The 27,674-nt window shown below is 35.3% G+C and overlaps 3 protein-coding genes and 2 long non-coding RNA genes across 8 annotated transcripts in view; 1 reads left to right on the top strand and 4 right to left on the bottom strand.

Annotated features, from left to right (window-relative positions):
• The window catches only part of LOC123312511 (ras-like GTP-binding protein RhoL), a 340,108-nt gene extending 324,368 nt beyond the window's left edge, over window positions 1-15,740 (top strand). For 2 of the 3 annotated variants that reach the window (XM_044896976.1, XM_044896977.1), the window contains exon 5: window positions 15,167-15,740. In XM_044896976.1, the coding sequence (XP_044752911.1) occupies window positions 15,167-15,375 (209 nt within the window). In that variant the 3' untranslated portion in view covers window positions 15,376-15,740. The remainder of the gene's footprint in view (window positions 1-15,166) is intronic. The other variant, XM_044896978.1, reaches the window with a different exon arrangement.
• LOC123312513 lies at window positions 4,417-6,235 on the bottom strand. Its single transcript, XM_044896980.1, has 3 exons — window positions 5,566-6,235; window positions 4,849-5,130; window positions 4,417-4,736 (listed from the first exon to the last, which is right to left on the bottom strand). Exons 1-3 carry the CDS (start codon window positions 5,571-5,573, stop codon window positions 4,574-4,576), a joined length of 453 nt encoding a protein of 150 aa, XP_044752915.1. The 5' UTR covers window positions 5,574-6,235; the 3' UTR covers window positions 4,417-4,573.
• Window positions 8,180-8,814, bottom strand: LOC123312523. The gene is made up of 2 exons (XR_006537641.1): window positions 8,673-8,814; window positions 8,180-8,606 (listed from the first exon to the last, which is right to left on the bottom strand). It is a non-coding gene; the product is annotated as an uncharacterized LOC123312523 (long non-coding RNA).
• On the bottom strand, window positions 15,607-17,700 carry LOC123312502 (zinc finger protein 239-like). 2 transcript variants are annotated; one of them, XM_044896962.1, is made up of 4 exons: window positions 16,887-17,700; window positions 16,626-16,823; window positions 16,206-16,565; window positions 15,607-15,894 (listed from the first exon to the last, which is right to left on the bottom strand). In XM_044896962.1, the coding sequence occupies exons 1-4, from the start codon at window positions 17,533-17,535 to the stop codon at window positions 15,788-15,790; spliced, it is 1,314 nt and encodes a 437-aa protein (XP_044752897.1). In that variant the 5' UTR covers window positions 17,536-17,700; the 3' UTR covers window positions 15,607-15,787. The 2 variants fall into 2 exon arrangements, with proteins under 2 accessions (XP_044752897.1, XP_044752898.1); XM_044896963.1 differs by having other exon boundaries at window positions 16,462-16,565.
• Window positions 17,701-18,653: 953 nt separating this feature from the next.
• Window positions 18,654-19,258, bottom strand: LOC123312521. Its single transcript, XR_006537639.1, has 3 exons — window positions 19,222-19,258; window positions 19,061-19,136; window positions 18,654-18,928 (listed from the first exon to the last, which is right to left on the bottom strand). It is a non-coding gene; the product is annotated as an uncharacterized LOC123312521 (long non-coding RNA).
• Window positions 19,259-27,674: the final 8,416 nt, after the last annotated feature.

The raw sequence follows: 27,674 nt of genomic DNA, 5'->3' as shown, positions 1-27,674 counted from the left end.
TTCTGAGATCTTTGAGATTGACTGCTTTAGGCATAGCCTACTAGAAGTTCGAGGCCGTAATGTTAGACGTTGCCGTTGTTACCATCGGAGGGTCACGAAATACGGCATATAGAGAGAGAGTGCACGGATTTGATAGGCAACTTCAACAGTTTTCGATTCAATTCTGATTTGCTTTCAATTCACTTTAAAATTAAGAACTGTAGGGAGGAAAACAATACAGCATTTAGTTTATTTGCGATCAGTTTCATAATGTTTTATCGCAAATAATCCAGAACTCACCACGAGGAGGTAGCTGTAGTATTGAGTTCCACAAGATTACAATCAGAATATAAGTATTATTCGATTTTCTGGGGCATTAAAACTGAATCAAGCATGCGATTGAAATAAAATTATTTCTTAAAATAGAATAAAATGAAAATGATTTGCCGGATGAGGAAGTGTTAATGAATAAGAGTCTCTAATCAACCGATAGGAATCTGGAAATTGGAAATGAATTAGAGATGCCCACAAAAACAATTCTGTTGAATAAATTGGTTTCGGTGAAACGACTAATTTTAGTTGTTGACTTAAGAATGATATTTTTCTGATTATTTTAGCAGTATCAATGTCGTCAGAGCAAATTTTTTCTAATTTTTGGATACAACCTTTGAGGGCGCTATAAATTTTCTTGATGTCTTCTTTAACTTCATCGAAAAGACATTGATCTGAAGTATTGCTGGCAGAGATATCTGATTCTACATCGGTCCCATTTAACTGCGCAATTAAGTTTTCAAATTTCGACCACCTATCACAAATATACCTGTCACCTAGTAACCACTTGAAATCAGATATGGGTACATTAATTTCGTCTCTAAATACTTCGATTCTCAAATCAAAATAATTTTAATACTAACGATATTTTCGGGAATGAACCTTCGAAATTTATTTTATAAAATTGGACGGAATCATTTTCTTTGACATTGAAAAAGAAGTTGGAAATTGTCTTGTCTTTGAAATGATCACAAAAATGTGAAACAGAACTAATTTTATCTTGTTTGTCCCAGTCTCTATAAACGTTATCATAATGAAAAACTAATTTTTGTCTTCGTTCCTCTGGATCAGTTCTTTTTGGACGACATATAACTAGGTTGATTCGGAAAAATTGAGGGAAATGCATGAATGGAATTCAGGAACTTTTCGCGGTATATTGATGACTGAACCTTCAGCGGTTGGAAAAGAGTACTCTTTCAAAACATGTGAATCTGCAAAATGTTTGATGCATACTACAGTATCTTCGTTTACTTTAAAACTGCTTTCCCTATGAATTGCGTTAAGCCTCGCGAGGTCTTAAGGAAATCTGAATACCGAAACCTTCTCATTAGACGATAATTGCTTTTGCAACCAGGTACTGCACAAGTACGGGGCATATTATATCAAATCGAAGATTTCCAAATGCCTACTAAACCTAAACCTACCTGTTGATTACTCCAGATTGTGAAACTTTAAATTATATTCTTTGCTAACCTAACCTAACCTAACACTATCTATGGATAACACACTACACAAACAATGTTCTCGTAATTTTATCACTGCTATTCACTCAAAACACTGATAACACCTCCGAACAAACCGAAAAACTAAAAAACAAAAACTTTTTACCGCGTTTCCCTTCGAAATTCTAATGTGAACTACCGGGATACCGGTAGCGTTTACAAATGTCGTAATGTTTACAACACTCCCTGTTTGTCTTTGGACCCTCCGATGTCATTACGGCAACGTCGCACTTTCGAGCAACATTCCGGCCTCTAACTCTAGTAGGCTATGGTTCTAGAACTGCGCAGAGTATTTAATACTAGGGCGCAAGAGTTTTGCGCAGTCCTAGAACAATTCTCGGACTGTCAGAAAACCGAACCCGAATACAGCAGTTGACATGATTGGGTATTTCTATGATTGGGTGAAATTGTTTCACATACCGTCTGTTCCGATATTCCTGAACAGTACTGTCAGTATTTCAGAGACGATGCCTCTATTGACCCAGTCGTTCGAGTTCTATTGTTATTCGATTGCTGGCCAGTAAAACCAGCAATATCGGAACAGGTCAATGATACAAAATGCAAAATTTGAATGGTTGTTGAACAGTCAAAAAAATTTCTTGTAAATGGCTAAGCTGTTGGATAATAAAGCTATAGTCCATTCAAGAATGATTGACATCTCGAGTGGCTATGGAAAATCAAATTCAAGTTGGTAATAGTCCCAGAGTTAAGATTTTGTGTTGCGGAATTCAGGTTGGTATTAGAGAGATATGGAAGAAGCGTATAACGCGAAAACGTCATGCGGTAATGGAATAACGTCTTGCGCTATCTGGCTCAGATTTTAGTCGTATGGAAGATACGAATTTACGTTATTAGCGTAAGCAACAGATGATCGGTAAATGTCAAAGTTTATTGTCGATAGGTTATGCATTTTGGGTTGATTTTATGCTGTTTTTGTGAATAATGTGCGTTTATATGGATACATATCTACAGGAATTTTTGTTTGTGGAGGTGGATTAAACTGTATTGAAAAATACCTGTTCACAGTGATGCTTTCATGATTTTAAAATAGACATTGACCTTTAAGTGGCCACTATAGTTACTAAGAAAAAATTGGAATATCATCTGGAGGATATGTAGAGATAACGTAGAATTATTTATTTTGTGTACTGCTTTACTGCCATTAACCTATAAGCCAATGTCCAATCTAATCTAGATGTTTCTACTTTTATGAGTCTTAATAAAAAAATCTCGAATAGAACCCTTTTATTTCCTATTGAAAACAAGTTACATAGTTCATAATCAACAATATGGGATTGAAATAGGTACTCAGAATTAAACACTAGGATGAAAATTTCTATTTTCATTCGACTCTTCCTTTCATGTGACCCATTAATTGAAGATATACACTTTTACCTTTGGTTATTAGATTATTCTTGAGGAACTCAGTCTCTTCTGTTCTTATAAAAAATTCGATTCAATGTCGATTAAGAGGCCCCTTTTTCATAACATAACCTACTTCTGTCAAAACAAACGGAAAAATAGTAATGCGCAAGGCAAGAAAACAACGTAAATTACGATAACGTTCAACGTTATCCACCCGTAAATTACCAAAGATATTACACACCAAGATGGAGCATCCCTATACTGAATGCATGGAATGTTTTGTCCGCAAAGTAAACACTGAATGTTTACAAACAAACGCGGCAATAGTAAACAGAAACCAGTGGCGTAGTTGAAAAGTTGTGAATAATAATATGTAATATCTTTTATTATAGCGGTGTGAAGAATAGTAATGATGGGTGTATATGAATTTGATAATTACATCAATTCGTTTGGAAAATAAAATTGTTTGATATAATTTCTCGTTAAATTGAACTGAAATGACCTGAGGCACGAATTGTTTTCGATATAACTCCGAAGTTTTAGAAGAAATTTTCGCACAAATGGTTATGATATTCCGTAAAAAAATTTCTTTTACTGCTTGCAGACCGCTCCTATTCAACCCTGGGATATCAATTCGCGTTACCAATCTGAAGCACGAAGTTTTGCCGATATATCTCCGAAGTTTTAACGAGAGTCAAAATGAAATATTCACACATATGATTGTCGACTATCCAAACTTCATATTCCGTGAAAAACTTCCTGACTAAGATTGGTTTCTTCCAAAAAATAAATATTTGTTTAGTATGATCCATAACATTGCCCATACATCAAGTTATTTCAGGTTTTGCACTAGGCCGTTCGCTTACTTTGTCAAGGGAAATTTTTTGATAAATCTAGATTTAAAAAAAAAATGGTAAACCACTGATGTGAGGAAAAATTTATTTTTTCAATAATTCCAAAAATACAGATTCGTTCATGTTGATAGCTAGTATTTTAGTAGAAAATAATATGTGATATAGCCTTAAATATCGTTTTCTACATTTTATTTAGAAATTAATTGCAATAATTCATTAAAATTTGCTTTTGTAGTCGAACAGGAATAGAAGAAATATTCCTATAGAAAAAATGAACAACTTCTTATAAGAACAATTCTTAATTATTATTATACAACTTCATCCAGAAAAACATTACAGTACAATGACATAAATTAATAACAAGACTCAGACAATTCTCAAAATAGTTAATGCGTCTATCAAAATTATACTTAAAATTTAAATGATTGAATGTTCTTATTAAATGATTGAAAACTTAATACTGACAAAAAATTCCTTTATAAAAACATATCACAATAATCCTGTAGCTCAACATTTATATGCAACATTTATAATAAGAGGGACTAATTAGGAAGCATAATTCTTTTATTAGATTACTGAATTCATTGCTGAACTTGAATCAAGTATTATTTTGTTTTCAACCATTTTGCACAATTGAAAATGTGGTGAGTACCACAGTATTACAAGATAAAAATTATCCATCATTTTTAGTACATATAGATCTGGAAAATAGAATATATAAACGAAACAATAGGATTCTGAAAGTGTGACAACATGACAATGGACAGATACTATCAAATTTGAAAATAAAGGAAATACACGTAGTTTCTTTGATGAGGGGTATCAACAGACTAGTGCAATCATTGCATGTAGCAGACAAATCTGAAGCTGTTGAAGTTTTAGATAGTTCAGACCACTCAGTTTTGGAAATTCCTCTACTCTACCAATATCTGAGAGAGTCTGGGTCACACTCCTTCCATCTGAAGCAGTCGATGTGCAACATGAACTGAAATGAAAACATATCAACATAAATTATGGTTGGAAATGATCGCAAGACAAACACTTTTTAAATGATTGTTTTCACCTGATGCATTCAAAATAATATTCAATACACTCACGTTTTTGTATGTGGTGCTGCAAATTTTTCAGTATCAAATACTTCTAAGGAATCCACTTTGCCTGATAAATCTGAAGCGGCCAAAGCAACAGACATGTCTGTAGCAGATAAATCGGAAGCAGTCAATGTGGCAGATAAATCTGAAGCACTTGCGGTAGCAGACAAATCTGAAGTTTCTGATAATTCAGAACCAATCAATTTTGAGGACTCCCCAACTTTACCAACATCTGATGGGTCCTGGGTCATATACCTTTCGTCTGAAGCCGCTAATGTGTTACTTGAACTGAAATAAAATATAAAAAATTAGGATTCTTCAATAAGAATTGTGTAATCCCTTGATTTATTATAGTAACATTATTTAAATGATTGATTTCACTCGATACATTCAAAATATTCAGAATACTCACCAAGGATCAGGCAATGAAATCCTGGATGGAATAGCTTCCGTTTTCAAACATTTTTTTCCAAATTTAAGGATGAAATCTTCGTCACAAAAATGGTCAGAGCAAACATATACCCATTTGGAAGATTCTGAAATTTTCAGTTTTAACTGGTCCATCCATAATTTCTGTCGAGCACTATCAGTAGGCATTCTAATGAGAGGAAAAATTCTTTAGTGATGAATTAAACAATACGAAATTAGTACGAGACTAATGAAAAAAGCTAGGTATCCCAAGTTACGCCTATGGAAAAATATCGTTTGTTGTTGTTTACTTACCGGTGCATGGATTTCCATTGCTTTTACTGCTGATTTTTTTGCACACCACACAGCGATTCACCATTTTTGCAGTTTCTAGTTATTGTCTAACACCGTTTTCACGTAAATCGTCCAACAATAACGTTTGTATCATTCAAGATTCGAGAATATGTAAACATGTGGCCATTCGAAGTGGGTTGTTGAATAAACAACGTTGCCAAACTTCTTTCTTCGTCATCTCCTTATTTTTTTATATTAAATTTATGAACATAATTTCATTATGTAACTTGGCTTAGAACATATCCTGAATTCATCAAGCATTAGTATTGTCAGTATTATCATTTATTCAATAGCCGATACATTTTACATTGAAATAATTATGTCATATTTCCTCTCGAACGGAAGCGAAAACCTGGGATTATATACTTTTCCAAAAATATTGCCAACGCTGCTTGACAATTCAGCATCATTCGGATAGCTTCGGAAAACACGATTCTTTCAACCAATCGTTGTATGTGGTTTATTGTTTTGGTTTTGATCATCACTTCGGATAACTTCGGAAAACACGAGTCTTTTCAACCAATCGCTGTATGTGGTTTATTGTTTTGGTTTTGATCAGAATATAAACATATAGCTATCTTATTTCGAGGACGTTTTCTCTCTCACTATGCTCTATCTTGGTGTGTAATATCTTTGTAAATTACGGCATGCGGTAACGTTAATACCGCCCGCTATTCTGAAAATGGAAATACGCATGCGTCGTAACGTTATTAGCGCTTGACGTTATTACCGCATGACGTTAAGGATGCTTCCATATCTCTCTATTGTGATTAAACATTGATCTATAAACCTATTATGTGAATCTATGCACTGACCAACAATAATTTTAATTTTGTACTGCTGTTTATGTTCTCAATTTAATCACACAGATTGAAAATATAATTGTTTCAATTTTGAAAGCGGATTAATATGCTCTGAATTTGATTATTTCTTCTTTTCAAATATTTTTCTAGGTTATATTTATATATTTAAGTTCTGTGATTGAAACTACAGAAAGTAAAGTCCATTCAAGAATGATTGACATCTCGGGTGGCTATGGAAAATCGAATTTAAAGCTACATTCACAATCAATTCACGGGCCGAAGTGCACTTCGGCACGGAAGCTTAGCAGATGGCGTTCTCCGTTACCATTCACAATGAAATTCAAGACAAAATTTCTTGCAAGTTGCAAACTATCACTTCGGCAAGGAATTTCGTGCCGGCTATAGATGATGCTGATGCTTATGTTTTGATCAGTTACATTTTTGATTCATTTGAGTATTTGGTTCCAAGATTATTGCGAATGGTAAATTTCGTGCCGAAGTGCACTTCGGCCCGCGAATTGATTGTGAATGCAGCTAGATTGGTCTGTGGATCGACGTTTATTCACAATACCAATGTGAATTCCGCAACATAAAATATCAATGCTCTGACTGAAGGTAATTTGAGTTTTGTAGAGCTGTTTACATTCTTAATTTAATCCAACAAATTGGAAACATAATTGTATCAATTTTGATTGCTGATTAATATACTCTGAATTTGAATATTTCTTCTTTTCAAAAACTCTTCTAGGTTATATTTAAATATTTCACTTCTGTGATTGAAAGTACACAAATTATTGAAGATCTTTTATGACCTGCGTCTAGACTATGGAGGGTAGAGAGCTACCTTCCATAGTCTAGACTTTCAAGTCCTATAGTCCATTCAAGAATGATTGACATCCCAGTAGGACTTGAAAGTTCAGACGCAGCTTAAATTTGATTACTTCTTCTTCTTCTACTTCTCAAGCAAGTACTATCTCCAATAGCGGCCCTCTATCAGAGTAGACCTGAGTGTGGGCTCAGCCTCTAGACTATGCACCCAATTTCAAAATTTGGTTACAAAAGATCTTCAATAATTTCTGTAATTTCAATCACAGAAGTAGAATATTTAAATATAACCTAGAAAAGAATTTAAAAAGAAGAAATATTAGAATTCATAGCATATTAATCAGCAATCAAAATTGATATAATTATGTTTCCAATTTGTTCGATTAAGTTAAGAATATAAACAGCAGTACAAAATTCAAATTAACTTCGGTCAGTGCATAGAATCACGATAATTGGTCTATGGATCACCGTTGATTCACAATACCAACCTGAATTCTGCAACACAAAATCTGAACTTATGGGATATTACCAACTTAAATTCGATTTTCCATAGCCACTCGAGATGTCAATCATTCTTGAATGGACTATACTGGTATGTCAATCATTCTTGAATGGACATATTGAAGATCTTTTGTGATCGGATATAGGCGAATCCAACTACCGATGAGGGCGCTGCGACTTGTCAACAAACATGGCGGAAAATGAGTAATCATCGTGAAAACTCTATTGTGAAAGCAATGTTATTGTAGATTTTATTCGATTATAGAGATATTTGTAAAGGTAGTGAATAATTATGGGATTATTGATTGTGCTCGGGTTCCTCCAGAACTTTCCTGAACATGTTGGTGTCGTTTGATGGAAGATTTTACAAGAACTTATATCCAGAAGATTTCATTCTATCATCACACTCACATGAATTATGTAATTTGTGGAAATAAATGAATGTAAATATTTGAGATAATTTATTTGGATGAAAACATATTATGCAGTTCAAAATGCCAACACAGAAATTATTTTCCAGTAATTACAACTAACTCAACAAGACCGCCTGAAAATTAATTCTACAGTTGTAATTTCATTAACGAAATTTGAAATTCTTGTCGAACGGTTTAATTATTGATCACTTTCAACTGCTTGCAAAATTCCAAGTCAAATCACTACTTTTCATTTAAAATGTTCCCAACGTATCATCCCTTGAAGATTGCAAGTCCAGTAATGCATGTACAACTTCAGGTATGTCAGAAATTTAATCTCATATACTTTCTTCTGCTCAGGTTTCTCGGCACTATTGAAATCATGGAAATGAAAATTCGCATTGCCTTTCTTAATCGTCCAACACTAGAAAATTCATCTAGAACAAAGATATCTCCTAACCTAAAATTATAGTGAAAATTGGCAAATAGTTTCTCAACTGAATGACACTGATATAAATATACTCACTAAATTATTTTAATACCTATTTTTCTAGTCAGACATCCAAAAAGTTTTGTGAATATAGTCCACTGGTAACCGAATATGTTATGAAAATATCTAACCCAAAGAAGTAAAACACAAGTTATTACTCACTTTCTAGGTTTGTGATTTGGCCGCTAGGCAGCGTTTAGATTTTTGGATTCGCCAATTAAGCTGCGTCTGGACTTTCAATGTCTACTGGGATGTCAATCATTTTCATAAGACGTTTTCGGAAACTTACTCGGGTTCATTCGATCCCTAACCTTTGCGTTCGTTTACCTAACCCGAACATCTAACCCGTGTTCGGAAAGTACGGTGCTGCTACCTCGATCACTGACTTGATTTTCCGTAACCCTACACAAAAAGGGACTAGCGTCTATTTCTTGTGCCTTACAAATGAACCTAGAACACAGACTGTCTGACAAATATTTGTAATCATATCTCTATGGTCGGCAGCGCGGGCAAATTAAAAGGTTTAATCAGAGTTTAATAATATTTGGAATCGTTTCCTCTTTTATGTTGTTTAATAATAGGAATAGGCAGATAAACAAGATTAGGTTCTCAGGATTGGCAAAGTACATTTTATTTCAAATAATATACGTTATCATGGTAAAATATAAACACTTTCAGAGATATCAATATTTATGAGGAATGATGTGCAACTATACTTTGGAATTACAAAATAGTATTCTTATGTTATAATTATGAGAATAAATGTATGTTATGTTCCTCAGTTGAGTAGAAAAGCTCCATCTTCCGCTGAGGTTAATATAAAGACCTATTATCATTAGCAAAATTTTTCCAGCATGTTAATTAAATCTTTCTGTGAGTATTTATTCCAGGGGATGGTAAAATGAAGTACCAATAAACCTTAATTCAGAAAGGGATTCTATGGAATTGGGATCAATGATACGTCAAAAAAAATTTTAAATAGTTTATCGAAACAAGTACTCTGTATTCTACACAGATTAAGGAGAATGATTTTTTTCTTTGATTTTTTATTTCTGGTTGAAAACAGTGATCAGTAGTCATAATGATAAGAACAAAGTCTTCTTTTTTTAAATAAAATTCTTTTTCATCTAAGATGCCTTGCGGTTTGTAAAATAAAACACAATGCTTTTCTTCTTGCATTTCTTTAACCCCCGAGTCTACACTTACTCCATCATTTGGATGTCTTACTGCTGATGATGATAAGTTGAAAGACTGTTCGATATTATATAAATTTTTTCTCCTTAAAAGGTGTATGCGGCTCACTTCTGAATCAGTTACATTTTCACGAACTTCATTGAGAATTTCGTCAAAGGAAATTTTACTAGCAATTTTTTGAGCTATTTTTTGTCTATTTATTTATTGGTTTTGATAGATTTACATATCCTGGATCAAGGTCATGTCCAACATGCGTTTCGATATATTCTGCTTGACATCTATTATTCAGTTTATTTTTTGAAAACTTTATGGAGGCCGGACAATAAGAATTAATTTTATAACTACCTTGTATCTTCAAATACCGTTAACGCCCACTTTCCTCAACTCGCGGCAAGTAAGTTCCTGAACTATTACAAACCAAATAACCGGTTTTCCAGTTTCGTGAATCTTTGTTATTATATTTGACAAAATTAGCGTTTGTCTGCGCTTCCAACTCATTTTTCAACACAAAAAACTCATCTTGAAAGTTAAATTTCAAGGTATATAGGTACTTGATTTGATAACAAGCTCATGAAACTGTTCAAAATGTTTCAAAATTTCATTCTTGAATGTGAACAACTCATTACATAATGGACCCGAAGATGAATCTCCACCGTGAATCTTCTGATGGTTCGTGAAATTATTTTTATCACTAAAGTTCTTTCCACAATGGCAGTTATACCTAATTATATTTCGCTGCATTTTTGTACAAGTTAGGAGCGATTTCATCTCTGTGAAAATTCCTGGCGTGTCTTCTCAAACTTGATACATATATGTTGGAAAATACCTTGCCGCATTCATAACACAGACTAGCCATTTCTGCTAATTTGGGGGTTACAATACGAGAACTTTATATATACGAAAATCCGCTTTGCGTTAATTTAATTAATTTTGAAATTCAGGAACATATAACCGCGCACATCATAGCGAATATAACTCCCACTTCCCACTACAGATGGCAGCTCAGCAGGGACAAATGAAGGTTCATTTGTAAAGCACAGGAAATAGACGCTAGTAAGCAGGGTCGTTCGAATCGCTAGAGTCACCGCATGCGCACTGCAGTTTAGTTTTCTATCTGAAAAACGCGGGAATAAGCTTTCTACTCTTATTCTCAATATTTATGGAAATAGAAGAGAATTCGGCTCAATGTGAAATGTGTAGTTTCATTAGCTAATTCCACTATAGCTGCAATTTTCTTCTTGCTCCTAATTTTGATAAATAGATATTGATATTGATCACACTACAAATTATAAGATATGGCAAACGCCAATTAATTCAAGCAAGGCATCAGAAAATCCAATTATTAATTGGGAACAGGAACCCAGAAAAACTGACTGGGAATAAAATCATCCCATATTTTGTTATTTATTTATTTATTCTTGAAAATTACAACGCTCAAACTAGCAGCCCCTCCCAATTTCGGTAAAATCTTGGTTATTGTTTTCTTGAGGTTTCTTGAGGGAACTGCAGATTCTAGGATGATCCAATCCCCAAGAAAACTTCCAGATCTTTACATTTCAACGATCTATTATTGACGAAACACTCAAGTTTTTATGATTTTCTTGCTTGTTCCTGGAGCATCAAGAGTCTTGTGTATCCAATAATCCCAGAACTGTCTCTGGTAATATAATGTAAACAGGCTCTGTATCGTGTATAAATATTCATCCATGAAACGAAGTTCCAATAGGAATATAAAATTTCTCTGCAAGATTGCAAGAAGATTCTTACGACTTTTTCTTATAAACTCTGTTTCTGCATCAATAAAATGTGTAAAGTTTATAATATATATATATATATATTCTTTTGAATGTCAGCAATACATTTTTAGGTATCAAACAATAAAGCATATGTATGAGTTTTAGCAAAGGTTAGTGTAACGGGGTACCATACAATTTGGAGTATGATACAAGAGCTTAGGGAAAAACCTCAGTAAAAAAACCCTGTCTCCCCGTGAGTAGTGTAGTGATGTCAAATTTGTTTACAGAATAAGCTTTTAAAACTGAAGGGTTTTCCATCGATATAAAAATTTCTTTATCCTCTCCCCTTTCGAATTAATATCTGAAACAAAGAAACAGAGCAGAAAACGAGAAAAAAAGTTAATTATAAAGCTTTCATCAAAACTTATTCGAAGACTTGATGATGACTGAAGAAAAAGGAAATAATCATAGGTACATAACTTGTCCTTCAATTGCACTGGGAGGAATATCATCTCTACGTCAAAAATCTTCTGCTGATCTTGGTGGAGGATCACCCTCGTTGTTAGAAATGAAAGTTTATAATGAATTTGAATGACGTTTTGGTTATGTTATTCTCACGACTGACACTTCCAAATCCTAACCTGATAAGTTCGTGAACTTAGAACCGGGTCAGTGATCCCAGAAGATCCGTCACGTGACTTCAATGGATCGAGTTAGTAACCCTGAGTAAGTTTCCGAAAACGCCTATAGACAAACTATCATTTTTGAATGGACTATACATTATTATTATTATTATCTTATGACTTATTCTATACATGTAAGATCATGTCACGAAGGATCAATATATATTATTATCATTATTCCATTTCCACGAACATTTATACATACATTGAAGAATAGAGCTGCATTCGTAATCAATTCGCGGATCAAAGAACTCTTCGGCAAGAAAGTTGGCAAGAAATTTACCATTCGCAATAAACTTCGGAAGCAATGCTCATATAAATTAAACATGTACCTATAACTAATCAAAACGTAAGCATATGCTTATACTATGCTAATATTAGCATTATCCATAGCCGGCACGAAATTCCTTGCCGAAGTGATGGTTTGCAACTTGCAAGAAATTTACCGACTTTGAATTATGTTCTAGAATTGAATTTCATTATGAATGGTAACAGCGAATGCCATCTGCTTAGCTTTCGTGCCGAAGTGCACTTCGGACCGCGAATTGATTACGAATGCAGCTCAAGGAGTACGACAAAGTATGAGATTATTATCAAAATGGGAGCCATATCATTTGGTACACACCATAGACTTATAAATAACATGGACTCCGCATGTGAGAGAGAAGTCGGTTGGTTGAATAAGATGGAAAGTTTGTGGGCAAGCTGTCAAAAGGTTATAGAACACAAGTTCATGCGAAAATTTTCTTCAAAAAATTTTAAACAAGCTTCCGAGAAGACACACAGAAATTCCATAGCATTCCTTCGAAATCAATTATGTCAAAAAATATGTGAGTTTTAGTCAAAAATAGATGTAATGAGAATAATAATCAACTTATCAACACCTTGTGGGCAAAGTCTGCGAAAATTGTAAAAATTTTCCATAATAAATGTTCAACAAGCTTCCGAGAAGGCAAACAGGAATTCCGTAACATTCCTTCGAAATGAAAAATATAAAAATTATGTGAGTTTCATTCAAGAATAAATATAATGTGAATAATACTCAACGTATGAACACCTTGTGGGCAACGTCTGCGTTAATATCCATCATATGATTTTGACATTGCCCACACGGAATCAGTTCATCTCTTTCTTGTTCGATCAAAACGCATAAGCCCTTCTCTCTCTAATGCATACAACCCCTCGATCTACTGAAAAGTCACGTGACAGTGAGTCCATGTATTATAAGTCTATGGTACACACACAGTCTTTCATTGGTGGAATTATTAACACTGGCTTCAATGAACAAGAGATAACGTTTATATCATCGAGGCTTGAATACAATAATAAGAATTAATTTAGGCGCATATCACACGCTTATATGAATATCAACAAGTTTTACGGTCTGAATCGATCTAGCCAATTTGACTTTGACATCTCCCATGGTCTCCCGGATCATGGTTACAGTCTTCTTCGATGGCATGCCTTCATGACTGGCTTCAATTTATTGAGCAACAGTTTCACGAATTTTATATCATGTCCTCACGGACAGATGTTACAATTCAAATTTATATTTAGCACTACAATCTTTGGACCTCTTGTTTCCATTGGAAAAATTAAATATGTTATATTAACTCATAATTCTAGTCTAATAATAACTGGTCTCAATTGAATCAGATATATTTTAAACAAATCAAAAGTGTATTATATATTATGTGTATAAAGTGTATTATATATTATGGAGAACATGCCACCAACAAGAAATACCGATGAAAAATTCAGTACTTACCAATTTTGGGGCGTAGATTGCGAATCCGAAGTCGAAATCCCGTGCAAATGCCTAGTTTTTGAGAAAAAAAATAAAAATGGTCACTTCATTGACGTCCCTTCATTTCCTTATATTTGCCGTAAAAATCCATTCGTACTTGATTTCAGCCAAGTATTTCGTGTAAAGATTCATTTTCAATCATAATTCATGCATTTCCATCCGTTTTTTTACCATTAATTCGGTAAAAACAAGATGTTTACGTTTGCCCAGGAAATCGGCCATTAGGGTTATGATGACAGCGAGTGGAGCGTAGTTGCCAGACCGAAAATTTATCGGATCAGCCAAGAAACCACGGGGAAGTGTGTGCCACCCAGAGATATATCTCTGGGGCCACCTTTGCCTGGATAGGAGAATGGAAAAAAGGAATGATTTTGAGAAGGAAAAAGAAGGTTAGGTTAGGTTACGTTAGAACTTTTTCTAGCACATAATTGAGGTGAGTACAGCTCTCTCCAAATGATGAGGAAGCAAATAATTGAATAGTTCAAATTTGCGGTTTAGTTCCGGTAATAATTTTATTTTTCGTTTCTATTTCATTATTCAAGCTTCTCCTGTTCATATTTGTTCGTAACCTCACCTAACCTTCTCACAATCATTCCTTTTTTCCTTTCTCCTAACCAAACAAAGGTGGCCCACACCTCCCCGTGGTCTTTTCGGGATGAATTTTTCAGCTGTACTCACCTCAATTATGTGATAGAAAAAGTTCTAACGTAACCTAACCTAACCTTCTTTTTCCTTCTCACAATCATTCCTTTTTTCCATTCTCCTATCCAGGCAAAGGTGGCCCCAGAGATATATCTGGGTGGCCCACATCTCCCCATGGTATCTTTGCTGATCCGATAAATTTTCAGTCTGGCAACCTCGGTCCACTCGCTGTCATCATAACCATAATGGCCGATGGCGAATGAAGTGACCATTTATATTTTTTTTCTCAAAAACTAGGCATTTGCACGGAATTTCGACTTCGGATTCGCAATCTACGCCCCAAAATTGGTAAGTACTGAATTTTTCATCTGATTTATCCGATGGTGGCATGTTCTCCATAATACAAAACATTGAAAACTTTAAAAAAAAATCATAGGTATCTACTAAAAATATTGTATTCTATTACAGCCACAAAGATAGATTTAAGAGATGATCCGACACGAAGTTGTTACAGTAAACAAGATGGTAAAAAAATGAAGAAGAAAGCAAAGGCTCATGCATATATGGAATGTTCAGCTAAAACTAGGGAAGGTTTAGAAGAAATATTTATAGAGGCTATCAGAATCTACAGAAAGGCAAGAACGAAACCACAAGTTCGGCAATGCATTCTAATTTAAGTGCTTTTAAATACAATTCAAATGTAGTTTGAGATGGTGATGTTTACCATATTCAATTTATTTCCATTCACAATTGTATTTGTACAATCTGACAAGCTTAAGCATGATGAAAATTTCGGATTGACAATTTCTTTGAGTAAAGTGGCTCATATGATGATTTTCTTTGACATTTATTGAATAATAATTCTGTTCAAACATGTTATCTTTTTTCAAATAAAAGGTGGGTTAAAACATAACTTCCATTTCACCAACAATGTATTTATAATATATTGAATTATATTAGAAGTATTTATATTGGATAGTAAAATAAATTATTTATTTTCTTGTAAAAAATGTGCACTACTAAATATATTCTCTGAATTATACTGCTTTTTGTTTGTATTAACTGCAACTGTATTTTCCAAAGTAGAGTTTATTTCTCTAGAATTTGACAGAGTGATTCTACTTCCGAAGGCAGAGGAGATAAGATTATGGAGTATAGATCATGTGCAGAGCTGGTTGATGCTTCAATTCTATGTTCTGTAAATTGAGTTGATTATTATAACATGATTATTATTACATGAGTAGGACCAAAGATTATAGAGTTTATAATCTTTGGAGTAGGACAGCAATGATCAGTATATCCTATTTATGGTTTGCAGAACAAATCACATCAGTATCGTTATACCTAATGGGTAATTATTTTTTAGTGCCCACACAATAATATATATTAATCAAATAATTCTGAAGTGGGAAAATAATGAATTTGTTCAAAACATGCTTCAAAACTTACATCAACAGATACATTAAGAACACATCTTCTATAAATGAACACTCCAAATTGAACTCACCCTTTTTTTGATTATTTTCAATAGAAGCAGTTGGAAAGGAACAATGATCATTTTCATCAACAGTCAAACAGTTTGGAAAGTTCTCATTATTACTGAGCAAATCGCTTCTATTTTCTGAATAGAAGGTTGAATCTGCTTGCTCCTTTGAAGAACAAGTGTTCTGATTCAGTTGTAATTGATGTTGACAGATAGTACTATCACTATCCCTTATTTTTGATGGTGATATAAGAACGCATTTATGAGATCGTTGACTCACTTTATATCGAAACTTTTTTCCACAACGTTCACAATCATATGGCATTGCTCCAGTATGAATTCTTTGATGAACTAAATAAGACACTCTCTGACGAAAACTTTTTCCTTAAATGAGATTCAGTTTTAATTTACCATCTATCCAAGTCTAACAATAGAAAAAATTACCACAAGTTTCACAAACGAATGGTCTTTCTCCAGAGTGAATTCGAGCATGATTCTGAAGAGTTGACAATTCTTTAAAGCACCTTCCACATTCCATACAAGTATGGGGTTTTTCTGAAGAATGATACAGCATGTGTTTATGATAAGACTGTTGAAATGTAAAAGACTTGTTACACTGTAAGCATGTATATGGCATTTCACCTGGAAAATCAGCAATAATTAAGATGATAATAAGATAAATAATAGGGAATAAGACACTGATACCTGTATGTAATCTTTTATGTTTTTTCAGAAAATACTTAGTTGTGAACATTTTATAACAAATATCACATTCCCATTGCTTAGGCAATGCTTCTTTATTTGCATTGCAGAACAATTTAATTGTGTTCTTTCCAACAGCAGATCCAGAAAATCCATAGTGAACAACTCTTAAATGTACCATAAGACTTCCCCGCATTTTGAACTTCTTGGTGCATAAATGACAATGAAAATTATAAATACCACTTCCCTTGTCGGGATTAATTGGATGAATCAACTTCTTATGCAATTCCAGGATAGTTTGATCGTTAAATGTAAAGTCACAGATTTCACAGATTACAGTATCAGATTCTACATTTTTAGGAATTGAATTAATTTTTTCTATCATTGGTGAATTTTCATTAACTTTGTTTAAATATTCAGTCTCTCCAACTTTGTAGTGACTCTCTCGATTTTCTTCTGTACTTGGTCTGCTACTCATATGACTAAATAAATGAATGGTTAACTTGTCTAATCCCAAGACAGATTCATAGCAAACTGGACAAATAAGTTTTGTTGTAGCAGCACTGATTAAAGTAGAACGTAAAGAATGAACATCCTTGAAATGAGGCAAACTGCACAGAGGACAGGGTAATAATTCCGATGTTACTTCCATGATAATAAAAAAGAGAGCAGTTGATCTGTAATTATATCACTATTTCGCAAAAATACTATATGATATAAATATCTCTGATATCATCTATATATTTTTAAATTTCGGGCACCAGATGACAGATGACAGTCTTATCATTTTAAATTTGGCGCTTTGCCAAACACTCATTTCCAGAGACAAGAGCGTAGATAGATCTATCCACAGAACACACCGATATTGATCTTGACTTACTTTATGGATCTATCCAAGGATCTCCTTGGATCTATCTACGGCATTGAACTCTATGGGTTCTCATAGAGTTCAATGATCTACGGACCAAAGATTATAGATCTTATAATCTAGATCTAGATATAGATCTATAATCTTTGCTACAAAGATTATAGAGAACTACTCTATAATCTTTGCTTTGCTAAAAACCGACTACACTTTGGGCCTGTGTTTCACATACTGAGAAATTAGATGGCGCTGAAATCGTAATGTCAAACAGTAAAATTACAGTTGTCTGCTTTGTAATTTAAGGGCGCGAAATTCGAATTTTATTCCTTGTATTGAATTTCAATATCGACTTAAGCTGCATTCACAATCAATTCGCGGGCCGAAGTGCACTTCGGCACGAAATTTACCATTCGCAATAATCTTGGAACCAAATATTCAAATGAATCAAAAATGTAACTGATCAAAACATGAGCATCAGCATCATCTATAGCCGGCACAAAATTCCTTGCCGAAGTGATAGTTTGCGACTTGCAAGAAATTTTTTCTTGAATTTCATTGTGAATGGTAACAGAGAACGCCATCTGCTAAGCTTCCGTGCCGAAGTGCACTTCGGCCCGTGAATTGATTGTGAATGTAGCTTTAGTCGAGACCAGAAAAAAACATCCTGAGCGACAAAACAGTACCAGGGCTTTGTTTCGTGATCAGGATGTTTTTTTTATGTAAACATTGTTTTGAATCAATTAATATTAATGAAATACTCTGTTAGATTTGCTATATTTTTATTATAATGGAAGATTTTACAGGGTATATTTAAAGGTGAGGTTTTTTTTAAATGTACAACTGGTGAGAATAATTGTGTCGAAATTCTCACCTTTGAAAACACCTGTATACAAATAATACAGCTTTGAATAAAGGATACAAAAGTACATATTGAATATTATATATCAAAGTTCTTATTTCCATGCAATAAATTTTTTTGAGGCAATATAATTTGTTGAATTTGTACAATCGTTATCAGAAATCATAATGAACAAATAATCGATATAGGTACCATATATTTTGCATTCCAAGGAGTTAATTGTTAATTTCGGTTTTCGGATCTTCCTATCACTTCTGGGGAAAGACTTGGAAGCACTCTACAGAGTGTGGGAACTTCTTTCAGGTACACTCGAAAGAATATCTGAAAAAGGGGAAGTTCTTGTAATCTACTTTCATAATAAAACAATTAATTCAATATATTGCATAAATTTTCTCATATATAAGATGATAATTCATTCAATCATTTTTGTGACAGATATCTAGGATGACTTACCATCAGTATTTGTCGTAACACTTTCAATCTGCTTGCTTTCCATTTAATGTGACCCCTCCCATGAACGGAATGCTTCCTGCATATAAAAAAGATGTGCATTCAATATATGATAAATGAGTAATGAATTCAGTTATGCATTGCAGATATCTAGGAAGACTTACCATCAGTATTCAATGTATCAGTTTCAAACTGCTCGCCCTCCATCGCATGTGGTTCCTTTGGTGGCCCTTTCATGCATGGGATGCTTCCTGCATACAGCAACTTGCGTGGATGAAAAGATTCAAATTGACTTTAAGTAAAATGCAAAGATTATAGATTATAGAACCTAACTCTATAATCTTTGGTAGAATGTTCACTGCACATGGTGTAGCTTTTACTGCCAATTCACAATGATGTTAATGGTAATGGTAATGTTAAAAGTGAGCTACGATATTAACGCTTAAATAATAATAAATTCAAGAAATATTTATCATTATCATTAACATTACGCTTGACATTAACATTGATGTGAACAGTATCGTAGAAGCTCTATTATTTAAGCGTTTACATGTAGTTCACCGTTAACATTACCATAACCATTAACATCATTGTGAATTGGCAGTTACTCAAGTCAATTTCTTGACAGCGGTGTGAAGTTGGCTGACAATTTCTAGCTGACAGAATCCCGAAGATACCCGAAGCGGCGACGGCCGCCAGTGGCGTACCCCTACTATTATTTTCGCCGAAAAATCGCTTCTGCATTACGAAATGAGATTAGTAGTGGAAATAATATAAATATTTGATGTTTGGCATATATAAATTTGATAATTCGAACAATTCGTTGGAAAAATGAATTTGTTCGATATAATTTTTCGATCAATTGAACTGAAATCGTCTAAGCGCGAAGTTTAATCTATATAACTTCTATGTTTTTATCACTTTCAAGATGAGATTTTCACTCAGATGATGGTCAACTATTCAGGATTCATAATCCGTAAAAAACTTTACTTGCACCCCTTGCAAACTACCCTTTTTCGACCCTTTTCCGTATAAAACACCGAATTTGCGCTAGGAAGCGCGCAGTCAGCTGACCATAACTTCTATGTTTTTATCAGTTTCAAGATGAGATTTTCACTCAGATGATGGTCAACTATTCAGGATTCATAATCCGTAAAAAACTTTACTTGCACCCCTTGCAAACTACCCTTTTTCGACCCTTTTCCGTATAAAACACCGAATTTGCGCTAGGAAGCGCGCAGTCAGCTGACCATAACTTCTATGTTTTTATCAGTTTCAAGATGAGATTTTCACTCAGAAGAAGGTTGACTATTCAGGATTCATAATCCGTAAAAAACTTTACTTGCACCCCTTGCAAACTACCCTTTTTCGACCCTTTTCCGTATAAAACACCGAATTCGCGATATAAAGCGGCGCAGTCAGCTGACCATAACTTCTATGTTTTTATCAGTTTCAAAATGAGATTTTCACTCAGATGATGACCAACTATTCAGGATTCATAATCCGTAAAAAACTTTACTTGCACCCCTTGCAAACTACCCTTTTTCGACCCTTTTCCGTATAAAACACCGAATTTGCGCTAGGAAGCGCGCAGTCAGCTGACCATAACTTCTATGTTTTTATCAGTTTCAAGATGAGATTTTCACTCAGAAGAAGGTTGACTATTCAGGATTCATAATCCGTAAAAAACTTTACTTGCACCCCTTGCAAACTACCCTTTTTCGACCATTTTCCGTATAAAACACCGAATTCGCGATATAAAGCGGCGCAGTCAGCTGACCATAACTTCTATGTTTTTATCAGTTTCAAAATGAGATTTTCACTCAGATGATGACCAACTATTCAGGATTCATAATCCGTAAAAAACTTTACTTGCACCCCTTGCAAACTACCCTTTTTCGACCCTTTTCCGTATAAAACACCTAATTTGCGCTAGGAAGCGCGCAGTCAGCTGACCATAACTTTTATGTTTTTATCAGTTTCAAGATGAGATTTTCACTCAGAAGAAGGTTGACTATTCAGGATTCATAATCCGTAAAAAACTTTACTTGCACCCCTTGCAAACTACCCTTTTTCGACCCTTTTCCGTATAAAACACCGAATTCGCGATATAAAGCGGCGCAGTCAGCTGACCATAACTTCTATGTTTTTATCAGTTTCAAGATGAGATTTTCACTCAGAAGAAGGTTGACTATTCAGGATTCATAATCCGTAAAAAACTTTACTTGCACCCCTTGCAAACTACCCTTTTTCGACCCTTTTCCGTATAAAACACCGAATTCGCGCTAGGAAGCGCGCAGTCAGCTGACCATAACTTCTATGTTTTTATCAGTTTCGAAATGAGATTTTCACTCAGATGATGATCAACTATTCAGGATTCATAACCCGTAAAAAACTTTACTTGCACCCCTTGCAAACTACCCTTTTTCGACCCTTTTCCGTATAAAACACCGAATTCGCGATATAAAGCGGCGCAGTCAGCTGACCATAACTTCTATGTTTTTATCAGTTTCAAAATGAGATTTTCACTCAGATGATGATCAACTATTCAGGATTCATAATCCGTAAAAAACTTTACTTGCACCCCTTGCAAACTACCCTTTTTCGACCCTTTTCCGTATAAAACACCGAATTTGCGCTAGGAAGCGCGCAGTCAGCTGAACATAACTTCTATGTTTTTATCAGTTTCAAGATGAGATTTTCACTCAGAAGAAGGTTGACTATTCAGGATTCATAATCCGTAAAAAACTTTACTTGCACCTCTTGCAAACTACCCTTTTTCGACCCTTTTCCGTATAAAACACCGAATTCGCGATATAAAGCGGCGCAGTCAGCTGACCATAACTTCTATGTTTTTATCAGTTTCAAAATGAGATTTTCACTCAGAAGAAGGTTGACTATTCAGGATTCATAATCCGTAAAAAACTTTACTTGCACCCCTTGCAAACTACCCTTTTTCGACCCTTTTCCGTATAAAACACCGAATTCGCGCTAGGAAGCGCGCAGTCAGCTGACCATAACTTCTATGTTTTTATCAGTTTCAAGATGAGATTTTCACTCAGAAGAAGGATGACTATTCAGGATTCATAATCCGTAAAAAACTTTACTTGCACCCCTTGCAAACTACCCTTTTTCGACCCTTTTCCGTATAAAACACCGAATTCGCGATATAAAGCGACGCAGTCAGCTGACCATAACTTCTATGTTTTTATCAGTTTCAAAATGAGATTTTCACTCAGATGATGGTCAACTATTCAGGATTCATAATCCGTAAAAAACTTTACTTGCACCCCTTGCAAACTACCCTTTTTCGACCCTTTTCCGTATTAAACACCGAATTCGCGCTAGGAAGCGCGCAGTCAGCTGACCATAACTTCTATGTTTTTATCAGTTTCAAGATGAGATTTTCACTCAGATGATGGTCAACTATTCAGGATTCATAATCCGTGAAAAACTTTACTTGCACCCCTTGCAAACTACCCTTTTTCGACCCTTTTCCGTATAAAACACCGAATTTGCGCTAGGAAGCGCGCAGTCAGCTGACCATAACTTTTATGTTTTTATCAGTTTCAAGATGAGATTTTCACTCAGAAGAAGGTTGACTACTCAGGATTCATAATCCGTAAAAAACTTTACTTGCACCCCTTGCAAACTACCCTTTTTCGACCCTTTTCCGTATAAAACACCGAATTCGCGCTAGGAAGCGCGCAGTCAGCTGACCATAACTTCTATGTTTTTATCAGTTTCAAGATGAGATTTTCACTCAGAAGAAGGATGACTATTCAGGATTCATAATCCGTAAAAAACTTTACTTGCACCCCTTGCAAACTACCCTTTTTCGACCCTTTTCCGTATAAAACACCGAATTCGCGATATAAAGCGGCGCAGTCAGCTGACCATAACTTCTATGTTTTTATCAGTTTCAAAATGAGATTTTCACTCAGATGATGGTCAACTATTCAGGATTCATAATCCGTAAAAAACTTTACTTGCACCCCTTGCAAACTACCCTTGTTCGACCCTTTTCCGTATAAAACACCGAATTCGCGCTAGGAAGCGCGCAGTCAGCTGACCATAACTTCTATGTTTTTATCAGTTTCAAAATGAGATTTTCACTCAGATGATGGTCAACTATTCAGGATTCATAATCCGTGAAAAACTTTACTTGCACCCCTTGCAAACTACCCTTTTTCGACCCTTTTCCGTATAAAACACCGAATTTGCGCTAGGAAGCGCGCAGTCAGCTGACCATAACTTTTATGTTTTTATCAGTTTCAAGATGAGATTTTCACTCAGAAGAAGGATGACTATTCAGGATTCATAATCCGTAAAAAACTTTACTTGCACCCCTTGCAAACTACCCTTTTTCGACCCTTTTCCGTATAAAACACCGAATTCGCGATATAAAGCGGCGCAGTCAGCTGACCATAACTTCTATGTTTTTATCAGTTTCAAGATGAGATTTTCACTCAGAAGAAGGTTGACTATTCAGGATTCATAATCCGTAAAAAACTTTACTTGCACCCCTTGCAGACTACCCTTTTTCGACCCTTTTCCGTATAAAACACCGAATTCGCGCTAGGAAGCGCGCAGTCAGCTGACCATAACTTCTATGTTTTTATCAGTTTCGAAATGAGATTTTCACTCAGATGATGATCAACTATTCAGGATTCATAACCCGTAAAAAACTTTACTTGCACCCCTTGCAAACTACCCTTTTTCGACCCTTTTCCGTATAAAACACCGAATTCGCGATATAAAGCGGCGCAGTCAGCTGACCATAACTTCTATGTTTTTATCAGTTTCAAAATGAGATTTTCACTCAGATGATGATCAACTATTCAGGATTCATAATCCGTAAAAAACTTTACTTGCACCCCTTGCAAACTACCCTTTTTCGACCCTTTTCCGTATAAAACACCGAATTTGCGCTAGGAAGCGCGCAGTCAGCTGAACATAACTTCTATGTTTTTATCAGTTTCAAGATGAGATTTTCACTCAGAAGAAGGTTGACTATTCAGGATTCATAATCCGTAAAAAACTTTACTTGCACCTCTTGCAAACTACCCTTTTTCGACCCTTTTCCGTATAAAACACCGAATTCGCGATATAAAGCGGCGCAGTCAGCTGACCATAACTTCTATGTTTTTATCAGTTTCAAAATGAGATTTTCACTCAGAAGAAGGTTGACTATTCAGGATTCATAATCCGTAAAAAACTTTACTTGCACCCCTTGCAAACTACCCTTTTTCGACCCTTTTCCGTATAAAACACCGAATTCGCGCTAGGAAGCGCGCAGTCAGCTGACCATAACTTCTATGTTTTTATCAGTTTCAAGATGAGATTTTCACTCAGAAGAAGGATGACTATTCAGGATTCATAATCTGTAAAAAACTTTACTTGCACCCCTTGCAAACTACCCTTTTTCGACCCTTTTCCGTATAAAACACCGAATTCGCGATATAAAGCGGCGCAGTCAGCTGACCATAACTTCTATGTTTTTATCAGTTTCAAAATGAGATTTTCACTCAGATGATGGTCAACTATTCAGGATTCATAATCCGTAAAAAACTTTACTTGCACCCCTTGCAAACTACCCTTTTTCGACCCTTTTCCGTATAAAACACCGAATTTGCGCTAGGAAGCGCGCAGTCAGCTGACCATAACTTCTATGTTTTTATCAGTTTCAAGATGAGATTTTCACTCAGATGATGGTCAACTATTCAGGATTCATAATCCGTAAAAAACTTTACTTGCACCCCTTGCAAACTACCCTTTTTCGACCCTTTTCCGTATAAAACACCGAATTTGCGCTAGGAAGCGCGCAGTCAGCTGACCATAACTTCTATGTTTTTATCAGTTTCAAGATGAGATTTTCACTCAGAAGAAGGTTGACTATTCAGGATTCATAATCCGTAAAAAACTTTACTTGCACCCCTTGCAAACTACCCTTTTTCGACCCTTTTCCGTATAAAACACCGAATTCGCGATATAAAGCGGCGCAGTCAGCTGACCATAACTTCTATGTTTTTATCAGTTTCAAGATGAGATTTTCACTCAGATGATGACCAACTATTCAGGATTCATAATCCGTAAAAAACTTTACTTGCACCCCTTGCAAACTACCCTTTTTCGACCCTTTTCCGTATAAAACACCGAATTTGCGCTAGGAAGCGCGCAGTCAGCTGACCATAACTTCTATGTTTTTATCAGTTTCAAGATGAGATTTTCACTCAGAAGAAGGTTGACTATTCAGGATTCATAATCCGTAAAAAACTTTACTTGCACCCCTTGCAAACTACCCTTTTTCGACCATTTTCCGTATAAAACACCGAATTCGCGATATAAAGCGGCGCAGTCAGCTGACCATAACTTCTATGTTTTCATCAGTTTCAAGATGAGATTTTCACTCAGATGATGACCAACTATTCAGGATTCATAATCCGTAAAAAACTTTACTTGCACCCCTTGCAAACTACCCTTTTTCGACCCTTTTCCGTATAAAACACCTAATTTGCGCTAGGAAGCGCGCAGTCAGCTGACCATAACTTTTATGTTTTTATCAGTTTCAAGATGAGATTTTCACTCAGAAGAAGGTTGACTATTCAGGATTCATAATCCGTAAAAAACTTTACTTGCACCCCTTGCAAACTACCCTTTTTCGACCCTTTTCCGTATAAAACACCGAATTCGCGATATAAAGCGGCGCAGTCAGCTGACCATAACTTCTATGTTTTTATCAGTTTCAAGATGAGATTTTCACTCAGAAGAAGGTTGACTATTCAGGATTCATAATCCGTAAAAAACTTTACTTGCACCCCTTGCAAACTACCCTTTTTCGACCCTTTTCCGTATAAAACACCTAATTTGCGCTAGGAAGCGCGCAGTCAGCTGACCATAACTTTTATGTTTTTATCAGTTTCAAGATGAGATTTTCACTCAGAAGAAGGTTGACTATTCAGGATTCATAATCCGTAAAAAACTTTACTTGCACCCCTTGCAAACTACCCTTTTTCGACCCTTTTCCGTATAAAACACCGAATTCGCGATATAAAGCGGCGCAGTCAGCTGACCATAACTTCTATGTTTTTATCAGTTTCAAGATGAGATTTTCACTCAGAAGAAGGTTGACTATTCAGGATTCATAATCCGCAAAAAACTTTACTTGCACCCCTTGCAGACTACCCTTTTTCGACCCTTTTCCGTATAAAACACCGAATTCGCGCTAGGAAGCGCGCAGTCAGCTGACCATAACTTCTATGTTTTTATCAGTTTCGAAATGAGATTTTCACTCAGATGATGATCAACTATTCAGGATTCATAACCCGTAAAAAACTTTACTTGCACCCCTTGCAAACTACCCTTTTTCGACCCTTTTCCGTATAAAACACCGAATTCGCGATATAAAGCGGCGCAGTCAGCTGACCATAACTTCTATGTTTTTATCAGTTTCAAAATGAGATTTTCACTCAGATGATGATCAACTATTCAGGATTCATAATCCGTAAAAAACTTTACTTGCACCCCTTGCAAACTACCCTTTTTCGACCCTTTTCCGTATAAAACACCGAATTTGCGCTAGGAAGCGCGCAGTCAGCTGAACATAACTTCTATGTTTTTATCAGTTTCAAGATGAGATTTTCACTCAGAAGAAGGTTGACTATTCAGGATTCATAATCCGTAAAAAACTTTACTTGCACCTCTTGCAAACTACCCTTTTTCGACCCTTTTCCGTATAAAACACCGAATTCGCGATATAAAGCGGCGCAGTCAGCTGACCATAACTTCTATGTTTTTATCAGTTTCAAAATGAGATTTTCACTCAGAAGAAGGTTGACTATTCAGGATTCATAATCCGTGAAAAACTTTACTTGCACCCCTTGCAAACTACCCTTTTTCGACCCTTTTCCGTATAAAACACCGAATTCGCGCTAGGAAGCGCGCAGTCAGCTGACCATAACTTCTATGTTTTTATCAGTTTCAAGATGAGATTTTCACTCAGAAGAAGGATGACTATTCAGGATTCATAATCCGTAAAAAACTTTACTTGCACCCCTTGCAAACTACCCTTTTTCGACCCTTTTCCGTATAAAACACCGAATTCGCGATATAAAGCGGCGCAGTCAGCTGACCATAACTTCTATGTTTTTATCAGTTTCAAAATGAGATTTTCACTCAGATGATGGTCAACTATTCAGGATTCATAATCCGTAAAAAACTTTACTTGCACCCCTTGCAAACTACCCTTTTTCGACCCTTTTCCGTATAAAACACCGAATTCGCGCTAGGAAGCGCGCAGTCAGCTGACCATAACTTCTATGTTTTTATCAGTTTCAAGATGAGATTTTCACTCAGATGATGGTCAACTATTCAGGATTCATAATCCGTGAAAAACTTTACTTGCACCCCTTGCAAACTACCCTTTTTCGACCCTTTTCCGTATAAAACACCGAATTTGCGCTAGGAAGCGCGCAGTCAGCTGACCATAACTTTTATGTTTTTATCAGTTTCAAGATGAGATTTTCACTCAGAAGAAGGTTGACTACTCAGGATTCATAATCCGTAAAAAACTTTACTTGCACCCCTTGCAAACTACCCTTTTTCGACCCTTTTCCGT

Source organism: Coccinella septempunctata, chromosome 4 (assembly GCF_907165205.1).
Source record: "Coccinella septempunctata chromosome 4, icCocSept1.1, whole genome shotgun sequence".
Classification (NCBI taxonomy): Eukaryota; Metazoa; Arthropoda; class Insecta; order Coleoptera; family Coccinellidae; genus Coccinella; species Coccinella septempunctata.
Note: the sequence above shows the minus strand (reverse complement) of the source record. Positions and strands in the feature narration are given on the sequence as shown.